Raw genomic sequence first — 16,098 nt, 5'->3', positions numbered from 1 at the left:
ATTGTGATGACTTTTTTTAGGAGAAAAGTTGTCGTGCCTGTGCCTCCCCCAAGCTGATAAACTTGGTGTGCTGTCCTCCCCTCCTCTTCTTGTCTCCCCTGCCATTAAGCCTTGTACACTCCTTAAGAATAGAGGACTCTCTATTTTGGGATATTTTTTCTCTCATTTGTTTTCTTTTTGGATAGAAAGTTGTCCGCTGGTGGTGGAGGACGGGGGCCTGCCTCATCTGTTCCTTCCTTTCACCTTCCCCAGTGCCAAGCTTAGGCTTAAATCCTGCAGATTCCTGCAAATACTGAACTTAGAGCAGGCGAGTTACCCCACTGAGCTCTGTGGTACTTGAGTGCTTCAGATCCTGCCTGTGCTTGAGTTTTGGCAGCATCAGAGCCTTATCCTTTCTCCTAGAGAAGGTCAGACCTAACTCTAGAGTGCTCATGGTTCTGGTGCAACCCATCTGTGTATATTTCCCCTTACTTGGCATACAGAGTGAAGGTGGTAATTTTGTTTTTATTTAAAATAAACCTAAATATGTATCTTGTAATTTTTTTATTTTGAAAAAAATGCATTTAAGGATTGTGCACGGATGAATTGTATATCTATATTTTTTTTTGTCTTGCAATTTTCATTTTAAATATAGTGTTTGTTCAGTTTTTTGTTTTGTTTTTTTTTAATCCAGTTCCCAGCTGGCTAAACTCTGTCTAGAGCGGATGGGTGGGAGGCATAGCCACTGGAGGGGTGATTGAATCGCCCTTTCCCCTGGTGCTTCCCACAAGAAAATGGTTTGCTCCAGGTTTGGGGGTGGGGGTTGTGCTAATTACTCTTGTATTCTTGTACATTTTGTTCTTTCTGCTGCTCTTGAATATTGTATCAATGCCAGAAATGGGGAGTTAAAAATAAAAAAAAAAATTAACCCCAATAAATTGTTACATTCCAAAACCTGTTGTCTTCTCTTCCTTGGGTGGGCTGTGACCTGCTCTGGGTGTGAGTGACCTGTGGAGCTGACAGCAGGGATGCTGAAACACCTGCTCTAAGCCAGCAGTCAAATACAAACACACTTAGTACCTTCTCATGCACCTGTGTTGGTTCTGCTTTGGGTCTTCAGAACTTTCTGGACACAGAAGCTCTGACAAAGGAAGAGGGAGACTTGTGTAGCTCTGAAGTCGGAGTGCTTGCATATATAGCAAGTGGAACTGAGCATGTTCCTCCAGTGTGCTCTGGAGAACCTCCCCTGGGTCCCCCACATCCTTTTCTTTTAAAAATGAAATTAGATCTAGGCACAACCTAGCACTTGGTGGCTGAAAAATGCATTGGGCTTTTCTCAACTCCAAAATGTGTGCCTAAGTGCACTTTATGACATAATCTAAGAAATATGGTGAAAAATACTCTTAATGTGTGTAATCAAAGCCCCAGATAGACTCCATTAGCCTCTAGCCCATAGAAACTGTATAGAAAGGTTACAGCAACATTTCTGGTGGGAAAGGGCTGTTGGTGTGATATGTGGTGGGGAAAGCGAATGGGGTTTGGGTGAAAGGGTTCTTCAGTCGGGTGGGGGAGAAGAGCAGGAGGTCAGTACTTCGGGTGTCACCATCAAGCTGGCTCTGACCAAAACACCCTCAGGGCTGCCCTCCTTCTGCAGGGTGATCCGGGTGTTCCCGGGAAGGGTTGCTGCTTCACTAGCCAAGGCTGCACATGCTTTGAGATGCCTCCCTAGTGTCTGAGGCCTAGAAAGCCACAAGAGAGCCCTCTCCAGCAGTGACATCTCTTGGCTGGCCAGGAGCAGGGAACACTGCCCACCGAAGCTGAGCACAGCCAAGGTGTTAACGCTCCTGGCGTTGTGCCGTCAGGCTCACCTTGGATCTGCTGTGCTGAAACACCAGCGAGGCCAGCGCTCTTGCCCTGTGCCCTGGGTTTCCTCAGAAGCAGGTGAGCTTTTGGCTGGATCTGAGTACAGCAAGTGAAGCCACCTCTGACCCATGCTTTCTGGAGCTGGAGGAAGGTGGGAGAGGCAGATGCCAGCCTTCACTGGACACATCCTATGAGGTCCTGCACAAGCAGGGTGAGGTGACACAAGCTGCATCTGCAGGGCCTAGAGACCTGGAAATAAACCAGGATTTCCATGCTATGTGGAGTCTGTGGATCCCCTAGTGAAATGGACTCAGGGTCCCTAGTCTAAGGAGAAGGTGGAGCTGGGTCCATGGGGTGGCAGCTGCAAAGGAGCTCTTTTGCCCCATTAGGGTGGCCCTGGGTGTGCACCTGGGCTGGGCAATAATCCTGGGGGTAATCCCCCACCCCAGAGGCCCCAGGTTACCCTCCCCTGGGAAAAGGCTCTTCCCTTTCCTCACTCCCACCACCCTGCTGGCTTGAGCATCATGAAGGAGCCAGGCTTTCCTCCTGGCTGGCAAGGGGCTGGCTGCCTTGTTCCCACAGGGAGGGTCGGATGGGGAGCAGTGCATCCACTCGGCTCAGAGCAGGGGGTGTCCTTCCCCTTGTGCCAGCAGCCCATCCCAAATGTCTCTCTCGCTTGGGAGCCACAGCAGGGCAGATCCTTGGCCCACCTTGCCAGCCCGAGGCACTGTCTGGGTGTTAAGTAGATGGAAGAAAATCCTTAATTGCTTGTTGCCTGTCCCTCTGGGCTGAATCCATGAGTTTTTGCTAAAACCAGCTTCTGTCACTAATCCTGTTCAAAACAGGGTTCCCCAAAGCCCCCCCGTCACCTGCCCTCACCCCATCACCTGCAGGAGGGCAGGGTTTCGGCATCACTGCATCCGTGTGGAGCCAGCTGCCCACTGAGCATCTTTGAATCATTATTCATGGGACAGGGAAGCTGCTCTGGCTACTCACCAGTCTGAGTCATCACCCCCTGCGAACATCTATTTTTGCCACTTCTTAGTCTCCGGGAAGAAGTTGTGGTCCCTGCCGAGGGAGAGGTCAGGACCCCAGGAGTGGTCAGCCCTGCCCTGTTGCAGCACCCAACTCTTCCACCTCCCAGCGTAGGTGAGTGGGTCAGAGCTGGTGTAGAGGGGCTCACCCACCCTGCGCGCTGCCACAGCGGCATCAGCCGGAGGGATAAACCTTGCCACCAATATCCTGGAGCCTCTGGCAATAAAATCTGGATGGCTGAGCCAGTGTGAATTTCCTAGCACAGTGTCACTTCCCCCAGCCTGGGACCTGAAAAGCCTCATGAAAGCATATGGCATTTTTGTCACAAGGCTGCAGGTGAAGAACACCCTATCCCACCCTGGAAGAACACCCTGTCCCACCCTGATCTGCAGGCTATGGGGTAGGGTAGGCTGCTCCAGCACCCACATGGGTTCATTTCCAATCCATTCCTGCCTGGCTCACAGGGGTGAGCATGCTGCAGGCAGGGGGTGATGCAGCGGGGGTGCAATCCCCTGCCACCGCTAGGAAGGGGCAGGTTGGAGGCAGGTGGCCTCCCTTTGTTCCACGGGGTGCAGGCTTCCATTTTCCTTGCATCCTGCACCTGCATCCGCACCCACATCCCTGCACACCAAGCACTCACCTGCCTGCAGTGTTCACCGGCCTCACTCCCACAGCACGATGCCTGTCACTGATCTTTCTCCACATCTGCCTTTCTTGCCCCGGTCCATGCCCACCTCCATTTTCTCTCTCATGGTTCCCTTCATCTCTCTCTCTTCCTTAAACCACCCCATCCAACTTCCTCCTGTCCTCCCTGTAGCCACCTAGCACCAAGTCAGGGAAGGACTCTTGCTGGCTTCAAGGTGAGGATTTTGGGGGGCTGGGGTGCAATGCAGTTTGTGGGGAGAGAGGGTGCCCACGCCCCACCGGCATCCTGCTCCCTGCTTGTGGGAAGCTGAGTTTGAGGAGCCTTTGTAGCTTTGGCTCCCTCGCTAGAATACTCAAATGTGCCTGGCGGGGAGAAGATGTAATCTTTACTGGTGTTTCATATCCAGCACTGGAGCTGTTTTTAAACACACATGCCACTGCTTCCCTGCCGGCTAGGATGGATTTCCTGCCATTTCGGAGCAGAGCTTCAAATCGGTTTTGTTTGCTCTTCTTCCACTGCTCCTCTTTGCTGGGCTGGCCAGGATAGCTGAGCCCCCGGCGTGCCCGGGGCACGGAGAGCGCACGGCTCGGCTCGGCTCGGGGTGGATGGGAGAGCACACTGTTGGAGCAAGGAGAGAGTGGGTGTCTGAAGTATCATCTTTATGAGCGGTTTAGGGTAAAGCATTGGTAGGGGAAGATTCGGTTTAGGTATGTATTTCCCAAATGGATGGCGTGGGCGTGCAGGGCAGAGGGTGAGGCATCCACTCTGTGCAACAGTCGAGTCTGGGGTGGGAGAGCAAGACAGCCGCCCGGCCGCCCTCCCGGAGGAGGCATTTCCAAGAGCCGTAAGGCTGCCGGCTGGATTTTTAGGAGAAGGTCAAGGAGGGAAAGGCCCGCCAGCAGCCTGAAAGCCGCTCCCGAGGGACACCTGATTGCGGGGTGTTGACCCTCAGGGTAACGAGGGGATCCTGAGGAATTCCAGCCTGAGCATCTCGCAGGGGAAGGTCCTCCCTTGGGCTGTCCCGGCGGAGCATCCCCTGGCTGGAGGCTCCCGCCGGGCCGATTTCAGCGAGCCCCGGGTTCAGGCTGCCCCCGTCTCCGGTGCTCCCGAGCCGCCCCCGCTCCGCCCGGCCCCTCGCACCTGCGGGCCGGGCCGAGCCGCGCGGGGGTCGCTGCGAGGGGCCGGGCCGGGGCCGCGCGGCCGAGCCGGGGCCGGGGCGGGGGCGGCGGCGGGGGCGGTGCGGGGAGCGCGGCGCCGCCCGGCACATATAAGCGCGGCGCGCCGGGGCCCCGGTGCCGGTGTTGCTGCCGGTACCGTCCTTCCTCGCCGGCTCCCTCCGGGCCGCCGCCCGCCATCCCTCCGTCCCTCCCCGCCCGCTTTGTTTTCTCGCCGTCCGCGGGCTCGGGCCCCCCACGCCGCTGCCACCCTGAAGTTTCTGGCGGTGCTGCTGGCGGCGGGCATGCTGGCTTTCCTGGGGGCCATCATCTGCATCATCGCCAGCGTCCACCCGGCCGGTACCGCCGCGCCCGCCGCCGCTGCCGCCGACAATGACTCGGCCGCCGCCGCCCTCCTGCCCGCCGCCGACAAGGGGCTGGGAGCGCTGCACGGCCCCGCCGAGGCTCTGGCCAGCGCCGGGCCGCGCCTGCCGGGGGGGCCGCCGCCGCCGCTCTTCAGCCGCTTCGTCTGCACGCCGCTGAGCGCCGAGTGCCCGGCCACCGGCACCGGCCCCGCCGCCGCCGCCGGCCCCGAGGAGCTGCTGGCGCTGCGCAGCGCGGCGGCCCAGCTGCGCCGCACGGCGCTGGAGCAGAAGGAGCGGATCCGCATGGACCAGGAGACCATCCGGGAGCTCACCGGCAAGCTCAGCCGCTGCGAGGGCGGCCTGCGGACCCCTCCCGCCGCCGCCCCCCCCGCCGCCGGGCTCCGCGCCGCCCCGCGTCCCGGTACCATGGGCCACCCCCCTGCCGAGCCGCCCGCCGTGCGGGAGCTGGAGGAGGCCGTCCGCACCCTCCAGGACCGCATCGACCGGATCGAGGTGCGAGGGCTGCTCCCGGGGCTCGGGGAGGGGTGCTCCGGGGGGAGGATGCTCCCGGGGCTGGTGGGGGGATGCTCCCACACGTGCCGTTCCCCGGGCCTGCAGCCACACACACCCTGGACCAGCTCATCCCCCCTGCGAGGCTTGGGGAAGGCTGTCCTTGTCCCACTCCTCCTGGAGGTCTCAGCCCCGTTCTCTTCCCTCTGTGCAGGGTGGTCCCAAGGAGCAGGGCTGCCCTGCTTCACACACACCCCCCCCCACCCCGTCCGCACCCATGTAGGGCACCCCGCTTGCCTCCCAGCACCCGCCAAGGCCCCCACTGGAGCAGGCCGTCAGCTCTGAGCCAGGTCCTGCCCTTTAGCAGAAAGGCAAACCCCATCCGATGCCGTGATGCCGTCGCAGGTTTGAGTGGGACTTCTCACAAACTGAAGTGCAGTGTCACCCGCTGCAAGCCAGCACCCCTTCCCCGCACGGTTCATAGGAGCTGTGGAGAGAAGGGGGCAGCTGGAGCCGCTCGCTGTGCCCGCCTCTGTGGCATCGGGCTGTTGGTACTTGGGCTGCGGACCCCTTGTCCCCACTCTGTAGCAGCTGTGCAGTGTGTGCCCAGCAGGCTCGGCCCTGGCCCGGCTGCAAGCTAGAAGCGCTGTCAGCTCTGCTGCGGTGCCTGTGATGGGGCCGATGACAGAGTATGTGTGTGTGTCCGTTTATTTGGGTTGATGTGGGCTCAGCGGTTGCACGGACCTTGGCAGACGTTGCAGGACACAGCCAGGGCAATAGTTTGGGGACATGAGAGCTGCCAGAGGGGTTGTCTGGTTTCCTTAGGGGGGATGCTCCAGATGCCCCATCTTTTCTGGGGGTTATGTTATCCCCTGAGGTCTGCTGGGGGCCAGAGCCACCTGTAAGGAGCCTCCAGCAAGTTCTCAACCTCCCATTTGGGTCCCTGTTGCCCTCTCCACTCCTCCCCAGAGTGTAGAACTGGGAGGGGGTCAGGCAGCACCCCATGGGGGTCCCTTTCCCCAGCTTTGCCCTTCTGCCCTCCTCACTACAGCCACATGGGTGCAGTAGCAGCAGGTCATGGGTGGATAATTCAGAGCCACTAAGGTCACGGGCTCAGAAATGAGACTGGGAGAGAATTATTGTAGAGGATGGAGATATGGGCAGGGACAGAAAGATGAGGAAAGGCAAGTAAACACACACACGGGAGGGGAAAGAGCTGGAGACCAGCTACAGAGGATGCACCTGTGAGCTGCCAGGGTAATACACACATGCACAAAAACAAACACAGAAGGATACCAGATGTGTGCAGAGAGAGGGGGACATGCAGCCCAGCTGAGCATGATGCCCAGAGCCCAATGCAGCCAAAGGGAGGGACAGAGGCACCCTGAACCCCCCCTGCAGCCCCAAACAAATGGATTCCCACAAGTGGGATAACACAACCGGGCTAAGACATGCACATGCAGACAGCAGATAGGCTCACCCAGAAATAAAAGGGGAAAAAATAAGCCCCTGTACATGCATACCTGTGTGTGCATGAGGACCAGGCAATACTCAGTGGGACAGTACCCAAGCACATCAGTTTGAATCTTGGGGAGCATCAGTCCTTTAGCTGCTCTCTGGCCATGTTCTCCCCCTTCTCCAAGGGGCAGCATCACCCATGAGCTGCCCTGGCCCCTCTCCTGGGTTTTCTGGCAATGGCAGGAGGTTTGGGGTAGGGAATGGTGAAGCTCACAAGACCCAGAGCAGGCTCTCACGTGTGCCCAGGGAGCCTGAAGCAATGCTGGGTCAAGGCTTAGGCTCACGCACATGCTTACTGATGAGGAAGCCAAGTGGCACATTGCCAGAAATGTTTCCTTTTGCACTGCCAGTGTCTCAAGGGTACCCGGCAGGGCGGGCTGAGCCGCAGGGCGCTGTATCTCCCCTGCGAACTGAGGAAATAAGGCAGCTTGTCGCAGGTGGGCTGGACTTTGGCTGACCTGGCTCCAGGCAGCTCTAACATATCACCTGGGATGGCCTGGTGAGAGCCACAGCCCAGCCAGCCGAGCCCTAGTGTCACACCTTGGCTGTGCGGTGATGGTTGCCTGTGGCCTCCCTCCCCGGCTTGCTTTGCTTTTTGTACTCTGGGGGGTACCTGTGCCTCTCCATCCTGCATAGCTCCATCCATTGGCCCCAGGAACCTTCCTGGGGTACCACATGGCATGGTGGGCACCCCCAGCCCCTGCAGCTCTCCTAAAGGGTGGCAGTGATCACCCCGAAAGGTGACCTGGTTGGGGACAGTCCCAGGGTGGCCACCGGTGTGCCAGAGGCTCTGCAAAACCCAGAGGGAGGAAAGGTGAGAAAATGCTGGTGAAGCCCAGGGTGACCTAGTCTTGGGAGAGGGATGACACAAAGTGCTGTGGGCCCCCTCCCCAGGAAGGCTGGGTCCCAGGGCATCTCCCAGCAGATCTGCCAGCAGGGGTTACCGCGGGAGGCTCTGGAGCCGGGATTGCGGGGAGGGGGCTGGTGGAAGATGGCTGATCTAATCCAATGATGTGCCAAAACCCCTATTAAATCATTTCATTCTTAATTTTGGTGGTGTGGCGGCAGGGTTTCCCAGGGAAGGGGGACACAGGGAGGGCCCCCACAGGCTCACTCTTTGTGCCCTGCCATTTCGGTGGGGACAGGCTAGTGCTGGCACAGCATTCACACCGGGGTACCTTCCCTCACCTCCTCCTAGCCCCCTCAAGGCATCACTCGTCCTCCCCTTGTGTGCAGCAGCCTGGCTGGGCTTTCTCCTCCCAGTTTTGAAGGGTCTACCCTGGCTCTCTACACATACATCTGTACACTTGGGTGCATCTTGGTGAGCAGAGCCCGGGCCCCCAGGTGCTCCTTTTCCATACTTTCAATTACTGCTGCAAATGGAAATGGAGCAGTTTTGGAGCAGGGGGGGAATCACCTGGGCTGTGCCAGGTTGCACATGCCCCGCTCCTCCCTGTCATCCCTTGGAAGGGAGCGGAGCGGGAGAAGGGACAGCCCAACAGGCTTTATGGGGGACCTGGCCCCAGCTGAATGTAACAGCCCGTTGGCTCCTTAGCCGGCATGCGGCTGTGCCGTTGTGACTGGCGACCCAGCTTCTGGCAGGAAACCTGCAGGTATGGGCATGGGAGTGGGAGCAAGCTGGTTGTCTCCCTCACACCTCCATCTCTGGCAGAGCAGGGATGGAGAGCCCCAAACTGTGACAGCCCTGGGCTGCTAATAACATCTGAGAGGGACGGAATCAGCAGCAAGCTCTTCTCTCGCGAGGAAGAGGAGGCAAAGGCTGATGCATGCCTGCTCATCCCCTGCCCTGGGCAGTCCTTCTGGGGGTTTAATGACCCCCAAAGCTCCTGCCTGGATCCAAAAGTGTCTGAAAAACCCCGGTGTGGTAGGTGTGCCATCCTGTGGCAGTGGCCATGGGAGAGCTGTGGGCAAGCTGGGATGATTTGAGGTTCCAGGAAAGGAAATGGGAATGCTATGTGCACGTGCTCAGCTCAGCATCATGATCTGTGGGATGTGCTGGGGCATCAACGTGTGGTCCTGGCCACCCCATCTGAGCAGCTAAGGTGGGCACTTGCGTGCTGATGGCTGAGGGGGAGCATCGGGGCCCAGATTTGCTGGTGCATTAGTAAATGAGGCTCTGATCTCCTTACATAAATCAAAGTGCATTTGCCGACTGAGGGCTACAGCCTGAGTGAGCACATGCTGACGTGGCTGCCCCGGCCCTGCAGCCCCCTGCCCCCGCGTCCCCCTTTCCGCTCCCTTCCCCCACCGCCCCACCCGCTGACATTTAATGTGATTAATATTACCTGGCATCTTTCAATCTTTTTTTTTGGTGGCCAAAAAGCATTGAGCGAGCCTCCCCCGCACCCACTGCCCACTCCCCTGCTGCCTGCACGGCAGCAGATGGGAAGCCGGGTGCCTGCTGAACAACCAGGGAGAAGGCGCTTCCCCTCCTCTCCCCTCCCCAAAGGTCACTGGTAGACAGCAGCTGCACATCTAGCAATAATTTTGCAAATAATTTGATTTGGGAGAAAGATACTCGAGTGGCAGCTCAGAGATGCGGAGGATGGCTAAGGGATGCAGCCCATCCCAGCACTGGGAGGATCACCTAGCACATCCCAGCTACATGGGTTTGTATGGGGAGGTCTGGTCTCCTGCCAGCCGTGGTCTGGCTCCTGGGATGGGGATGGTGTCTGCTGGGACAATGAGGTGGCCCTCAAACTGCTGGAGGAGGGTACCAGCTGCATCCCTCGCCAGGAGGAACATGGAGCTGGCAGTGGTTCAGCCGACCACATGGGTCCAACTATCAGTGGCCTGGCTGCTGGGCTGGAAGGGCCAGGGAGAGCTGGAGAGAGAGATGAAGGGGGAAAAAGGAAGAACTGACCAAAAGGGGAGAGAGCATGTATGTGTGTGGAGGGGAGCAACCAGAGGAGATGCTTCGAAGCCAGAGAAATGAAAAAGCCATAGGGAAAAAAGTTACAGAGGGAAGAAAATAGCAGCAGGGAGAAAAGCAGGAGGAAGGAGAGGAAAAAAACCCGCTCAGTCACTACTAAATAATGTAGTGCAGGCTATCAGGGGCTAGCGAGAGCGACAAAAGCTCCCAGCCTTTTCTTTTTTCGTCATTAACAGATGGAGCCGTGCCTGAAAGCAGGGACGTAGGCTCCAAACCCGCAGCTCGAGCAATCAAAGCGTGCGGCAGACAGAAGCAAAGCGTGCCAGCCTCCACCACAGCCAGGCAGCCTGATGGGATGAGAAAAGCTCTCGGAGCCTGCAGGATGCAGACAAAGAGGCAAAGGCGACCCTATCCTACCTGCACTGCCCCCTGCCAACACAGCCAGCTCTGCTTGGATGTGGGCATGGGCAGCCCCGGGTGGGAATTATCCCTGCTGGGAGGACGAGAGTTAACCTTTCCACTCACTTTTCCTTCCTGCCATCCCTGCCCTGCCTTTCAGCCAGCTGCACCAGTGGGTCTCCAAGACCCACTCCCCCAAAAGTGCTCAAGCCCCTTCCCCGTTGGCTAAGCCCTCCCTGTTTTACAGAGACCAAAGGTAGGATGCCCTTTGCCAGGTGCTTTTCCCTTCCCAGAGAGGTTTTGTTCTCAGCGAGAGCATCCTCAGCACCGCCGGAGCAAGCTGGCAGCGAGAGATGGTATTTGATGAGGGCTGGCAGATATCCCCTGTGCCACCTCACTTTCCTTGCTGAGTTTTGATTGTCCACATCGATTTTCCTCATGTAACCTGTGGGTTTGCCCCAGCAGACCCCACTGGAGGCTCTTTCAGACCCTAGAGCATCGCAGCCTCCCTCTTATTTGCAGCCTGAGTGTGTCGCTGCCCAGTGCGGGGCTGTTTGTGCTCACACTAACACCATCTCACTTTCCCTCTCCCTGCTAGCTTCTCCCTGCTGTTCCCATCTGCCAAGGCTGCATACTGCCTGGCCGAACCCAGCTTTCCTCCAGCCTTCTTCTCTCCCCTGTGGTTCATGATGGATAGCAAAGATAGGTGGTGACATCGGTGGGCTTTCTCCCCTTCACCTTTGTATGCATGATCATCAGGTCCTGTCCATCCTGGAAAAATGGGATATAGGGAAGAAGAAAAAGTTGTAAGCCACAACCACAGATGAGCATGGTCACCTCCTCCAGGCCAGCTCCGAGGCTGGGAGGAGGCTTATCCTGATCAGCAGGGATGGCATCACCCCATGTCCCACCAGCATAAGCTGTGTGAATGTCCAGGGCTGAAGCAGCTATGCAGACCCGCCTCGGTGCTGGAGCAGCCATGGTAAGCCCTGCCTTGGCCTTCGGTCTGGCAGAGGCTAAGGCAGGTTCACCATGGCCACTCTGGTACCTTCAGGAAGGTCTGGCAGCATGGAGGAGGTGGTCACCATCTTTCCAAGCTCATGGCAAAGAGCCTAACATCCCAAGGATATGGGGAAGGGAGAGGGCTTTTATTTCCGGAGAAACCCCAGAAGCATGGCAAAGGGCCACCTGCTCGCTTCCAGCCTGGTTTTCTTCCAGCTGGGATGGGATCTGGGATCTTTGCAGGATGCTGTAGCAGCTGGAAGCATCTTCATGAGGTGCTGGGGTTTGGATCAGCCAAGAAAAGAGTTTTGGTCTGTGTTTTAACCCTGATGGGACAAGACATGCTTGATGTCCCCAGGTGATGGGTCATGTCTCAAGGACCAGAGACATGACACCCTGGCCACTGGCCCCACTTCTCCGTGGCATCCTGATGGCCTGGGAAAGGCTGGCTTATGGAGAGCTACCTGGCCGACCTGGCATGTGTGCACACACCCCCGCACACCGGCTGAGCTGGGCTAAGAGGATTAAAGCCCCGTTACGTGATGTTAATGCACCGGCACAGCCTCACCAGCAGTGGGGAGGGGAGCTCCAAGCTCCTTTCCACATTGTTCCCACCTTGTGCGAGGCTGCCCGCAGGAGCAGAGCCAAGAGATGACCCAAGTGCTCCTGCGTCCCATCACTGCTCTGTCTCTGAAGTGGCAGAAAGTCATTAAGAACAACCAAGCTTCATTTTGCAGTAACAAACTCAGGGGAGGCTCTGAGAGGGGAGAGTCAAAGTCACATGGAGGCTCTTGGAGATATGGGGTTGTGGTTGAAGCACTCCCACAAGTGGTAGCGCAAGCTGGACGTGTCCTTATTTAAGGACACTGTGCTGATTTTTCTCTTTTCTTCCTCCTTTCCCTTTCGTCATGCCTGCTGCTGAGTGCAGCAGGAGCTGCCACCCCGCACCAACGGCTCGGCACCCACTGCCCCAGCGCTCACTCGCGATGCCCTCCACACCAAGATGGAGCAGCTGGAGGAGCAGCTCCTCTCCAAGATCCTGACTTTGCAGAAGGAGCGCCAGGCCGCCAGCACTGACCGCAGCCAGCAGCAGCATGACATCGAGAAGGAACTGAATTCCCTCCAGAACCGGGTGACAGAGCTGGAGCACGGTGAGTCCTGCCCAGTGGAGATGGAGGTGGTGCAGGGGGTCCCTACCCCCAGGTGCATCTCCAGGAGAGCCCCAGGACAGGCTGCCCTCATCCCAATGATGGGTGCTGACCCTCCTCTCTCCTCCCCATCCTTGGCATGTAGGACCACCAGGCTACAGCCCTCCCGATGCCTTCAAGGTGACCATCCCAGTGCAGAATAACTACATGTATGCCCGCATGAAGAAGAGCCTGCCTGAGCTCTACGCCTTCACCATCTGCATGTGGCTGAAGTCCAAGGCCCTGGCAGGGCTTGGCACCCCTTTCTCCTACTCTGTCCCAAGCCAAGCCAATGAGATTGTGCTGCTGGAGTGGGGCAGCAACCCCCTGGAGCTGCTCATCAATGACAAGGTCAGCCCAGCCACAGGAGGGGCAAGAGGGAAGCCCCTGCCCTCATCTCCCCTGCTTCAGCCCCCCATGGAAATGATGCTCCTGGGGGTACTGATGTAGGGGAGCTGGGAGGAAGGGATTGAGAGGGAAGGGGGAGGCAGGAGGATGGGGAGGATGGCCCGTTGTGGTGGGATTTGAGAGGGAGAAGCAGCACATTGGGATGTCTGTAGAATTTGGGGTGCCACTGCTTTGGGGGCGCACTTCTTGCTCTGCAAGGGGCTGGAGAGACACTGGGGTCCCCCAGCATTTGCACCGAGTGCCGGGCTCTTGCTCTTCTTTCCAAGGTTGCCCAGCTGCCACTGAGCCTGAAGGACAAGGCCTGGCACCATGTCTGTGTGGCATGGACCACCCGGGATGGCAAGTGGTCAGCGTACCAGGACGGTGAGCAGCGAGGTGCTGGTGAGAACCTGGCCTCTTGGCATGCCATCAAGCCCCAGGGTGTCGTCATCCTGGGCCAGGAGCAGGTAAGTGCCAGCACAACACTGAGAGCTGCTAGTTTGCATCGCTCTGTCATGAAGCCAGCTGGGGAGCAGGGGGCAGCCCCCAAATGGGGCAAGGGCTGGGGGTGGCATTGGCAGGACCATTCAGCATGGCGCATTGGCATCTTGGGCAAGGGGCAATCCTGCCTGCTCATCCCACCTCTGGGCAGGCCACGTACACTCACTGTCTTTTCCTCTTCCCTCTCCCTGTCCCTCTGTCCTCCATTTGCTCCCCGCCTTGTCATCTTGCATCTCCTCCATGCATCCATCCCCTCCAATCCTTGCCATTGGGCATCTTGCTCTGCTTCTCCCGATACATCTCCCTCTCCCCTTGCCCACTGGATGCCTGTTCCTTCTCCTGTCCCCATCCCTGTTCCATCACCTCTCTTGCTCTTTGCCAGGACACGCTGGGTGGCCGCTTTGATGCCACCCAGGCCTTCGTGGGGGAGCTGGCGCAGTTCAGTGTGTGGGACCACATGCTGGCACCAGCAGAGATCCTGGGCTTGGCCAACTGCACCTCCCACCTCCAAGGCAACGTGATCCAGTGGGACGACCAGGCGGTGGAGGTCTTTGGGGGTGCCAGCAAGGGGGACTTCGCTGCCTGTGAGGAAGGGCGGAAGGCATGAGCAGCCCCTCACCCGCTCTGCAGCGCCAAGGAGCCCAGTGGCAGCCCCGAAGCAGGGAGCCCCCTTCTCCCCTCCCAGACTACCAAGCCTCATCAGGGCGATGCTCAAGCCCCCCACGCTGGTGTCCTGGGAGGGAGGGGTTCCCCTGGCATCCTCCTTCTTGTCCCCACGCTGGTGGCGCGGCTTGTCCCCTGTCCTGGCATGCCTTCCCCTGGGTGTTACCCTGCGATGCTTCTGTTTCAGGAGGACACCACCATACCCACAGGTGTCTCTGGTACAGCGAGGGTCCCCACTTTGTCAGCCCCAATGAGTGGGAAGGAGACCTCCGTCTGCCCCAAGCACGGTCCAGCCTTAGCGGGATGCCAGCGTGCGCCCCTCCCCCTCCTCTCCCAAGCACATCCCCTTTCCCCGTTTATTTCTAGTGCCCCACTATCTGGTTTTGTGAGTCTGTACTCCAAATGAGCCCAAAGACTCGGCTGGGAGCATCTTCCCCTCTGGCCCCATTCCTTCTTCTCCTGTCACCCTGGTTTTCCAAGCACAGCCCCGAGGAGGCTGAGGGAAGATGGCAGAGGGTTGGCGAGACAGTGCTCACCCTCCCTGTGCCCCTTCCCCTGCCTCTACTGCCTGTTTGGGCAGGACTGCCTGAGGGGAGCCAGGCTTTCAAGGCAGAGGCAAGCAGAGCAAGCCCTCCCCTCCCAAGCTGGGGGGGTCAGTTGGCCACCAAGGGAATGGGGAGAAGGGGCAAAGCATCTCCTCCATCCCTGGCTGAGGGGGAAAGAGTGCAGCACTGCCATTAAAGGGAACAAAATCAAGCAAAAAAAAAAAAAAGGAGACGGAGGATGATGGTGGCCAGAGGAGCCTTGCTGCCCATCCCTGGCCTTTTGCGTGCTGGATTGGGCTGCTGCCCTTGCCTCCACCTGGCTCCCCTGCTTTGAGCTGCTCCTGGCCAAGGACAGGGCTGCTGCCAGCCTTGGAACTGGAGGGGTGATGGAGTGGGCTAGTATTTTCCCCATGGAGTGCCTGAGAATACACCGTTTCCATGCCGCATGGTCACCAATGTCTCAATACATGTGTGTGTGCACACGTGTATGTGTCCAGGGGGGAGAGGGTTATTTCGGGGATTTCATGGTTGCTCAGCACAGTGTCCAGCTTCCAGTGCTCCCCTGCGAACCCAAGTCCTACTTCGTGCTTTCAGCAACAGCTGCTCCTGCACCGGGGGGAGGTGAAGCAGGCAGAGGGGACAGCCCTGCCACCCGCATCACCCCCCCGCAGGGTCCCCGCCGGCAGTGGGGCAGCTCAGCCCACTGCGGGGGGATGCGTGGGGGCAGGGCGCAGCCCTCGTGCCAAGTGGGAAACACTGTGACCTTCATGCACCCCGCCGAGTTGTCCCCTCTTCCTTGCTCGCTCACGCGCTTTCTCTAATGCACGTTTGTGAAAGGAGCCCCTGATGCGCACCCATGTTGGGGCATTTCTTTTGTAAAGTTGATCGTGAACAATAAACGTGACATTTTCTGTTCAAGCCTCCTGTGGGGTGCGAGGTCACTGCAGGGATGGAGGGGACCAGCCAGCCCAAGCCGAGGTGTCCTTCCCCGGGATGCTTAGGGTGGCATCCCTGGAGGGAGGTGGACAGGCCCGCAGCTGCATAGCTGGCATTACAGAAATATCATCGCGAGAGGCTGGGTATCATTGCCCTGGGGGGGTCGTGGTGGTGTCACGGTTTGGGCACCTCTCATCTGCCCTGTGGTGGAGCAGCATGGGGTACAGGCTGCTGCTGCGGGGCTGGGGGAAGCAACTCCCCATGGAAGAAGAACCCCCATCCCGACAACAGGGAAGCAAAACCCAGGAGAAAACCACAGCCTCCAAGTCAGACTGTGATGGCAAGGAGCTCATGCCCAGTCTAAGTCTATACCAGTAATGAGTTCCTGACCTAGCTAGGCACAAGCTGGTTCACCCTTGGCATGGCTGTTGGAGCCACCTATTCTAGAGCAAGTGTGGCCAGGTCTGCACAATGCTTTTGCCCCTCAGTGAGTCCTGGCCCTCCTAGGAAAGATA

At 58.3% G+C, this 16,098-nt stretch overlaps 1 protein-coding gene across 3 annotated transcripts; it reads left to right on the top strand.

Annotated features, from left to right (window-relative positions):
- The first annotated feature begins 4,476 nt into the window (after positions 1-4,476).
- Positions 4,477-15,565, top strand: NPTXR (neuronal pentraxin receptor). 3 transcript variants are annotated; one of them, XM_080393796.1, is made up of 6 exons: positions 8,939-9,700; positions 10,200-10,420; positions 12,293-12,515; positions 12,658-12,902; positions 13,226-13,405; positions 13,822-15,565. In XM_080393796.1, exons 1-6 carry the CDS (start codon positions 9,628-9,630, stop codon positions 14,044-14,046), a joined length of 1,167 nt encoding a protein of 388 aa, XP_080249922.1. In that variant the 5' UTR covers positions 8,939-9,627; the 3' UTR covers positions 14,047-15,565. The 3 variants fall into 3 exon arrangements, with proteins under 3 accessions (XP_080249921.1, XP_080249920.1, XP_080249922.1); XM_080393795.1 differs by lacking the exons at positions 8,939-9,700; positions 10,200-10,420 and adding an exon at positions 4,477-5,555; XM_080393794.1 differs by lacking the exons at positions 8,939-9,700; positions 10,200-10,420 and adding an exon at positions 4,850-5,555 and having other exon boundaries at positions 12,296-12,515.
- The last annotated feature ends 533 nt before the right edge of the window (positions 15,566-16,098 follow it).

This window comes from Falco punctatus (genome assembly GCF_963210335.1).
Source record: "Falco punctatus genome assembly, chromosome: 6".
Lineage (NCBI taxonomy): Eukaryota > Metazoa > Chordata > Aves > Falconiformes > Falconidae > Falco > Falco punctatus.
Note: the sequence above shows the minus strand (reverse complement) of the source record. Positions and strands in the feature narration are given on the sequence as shown.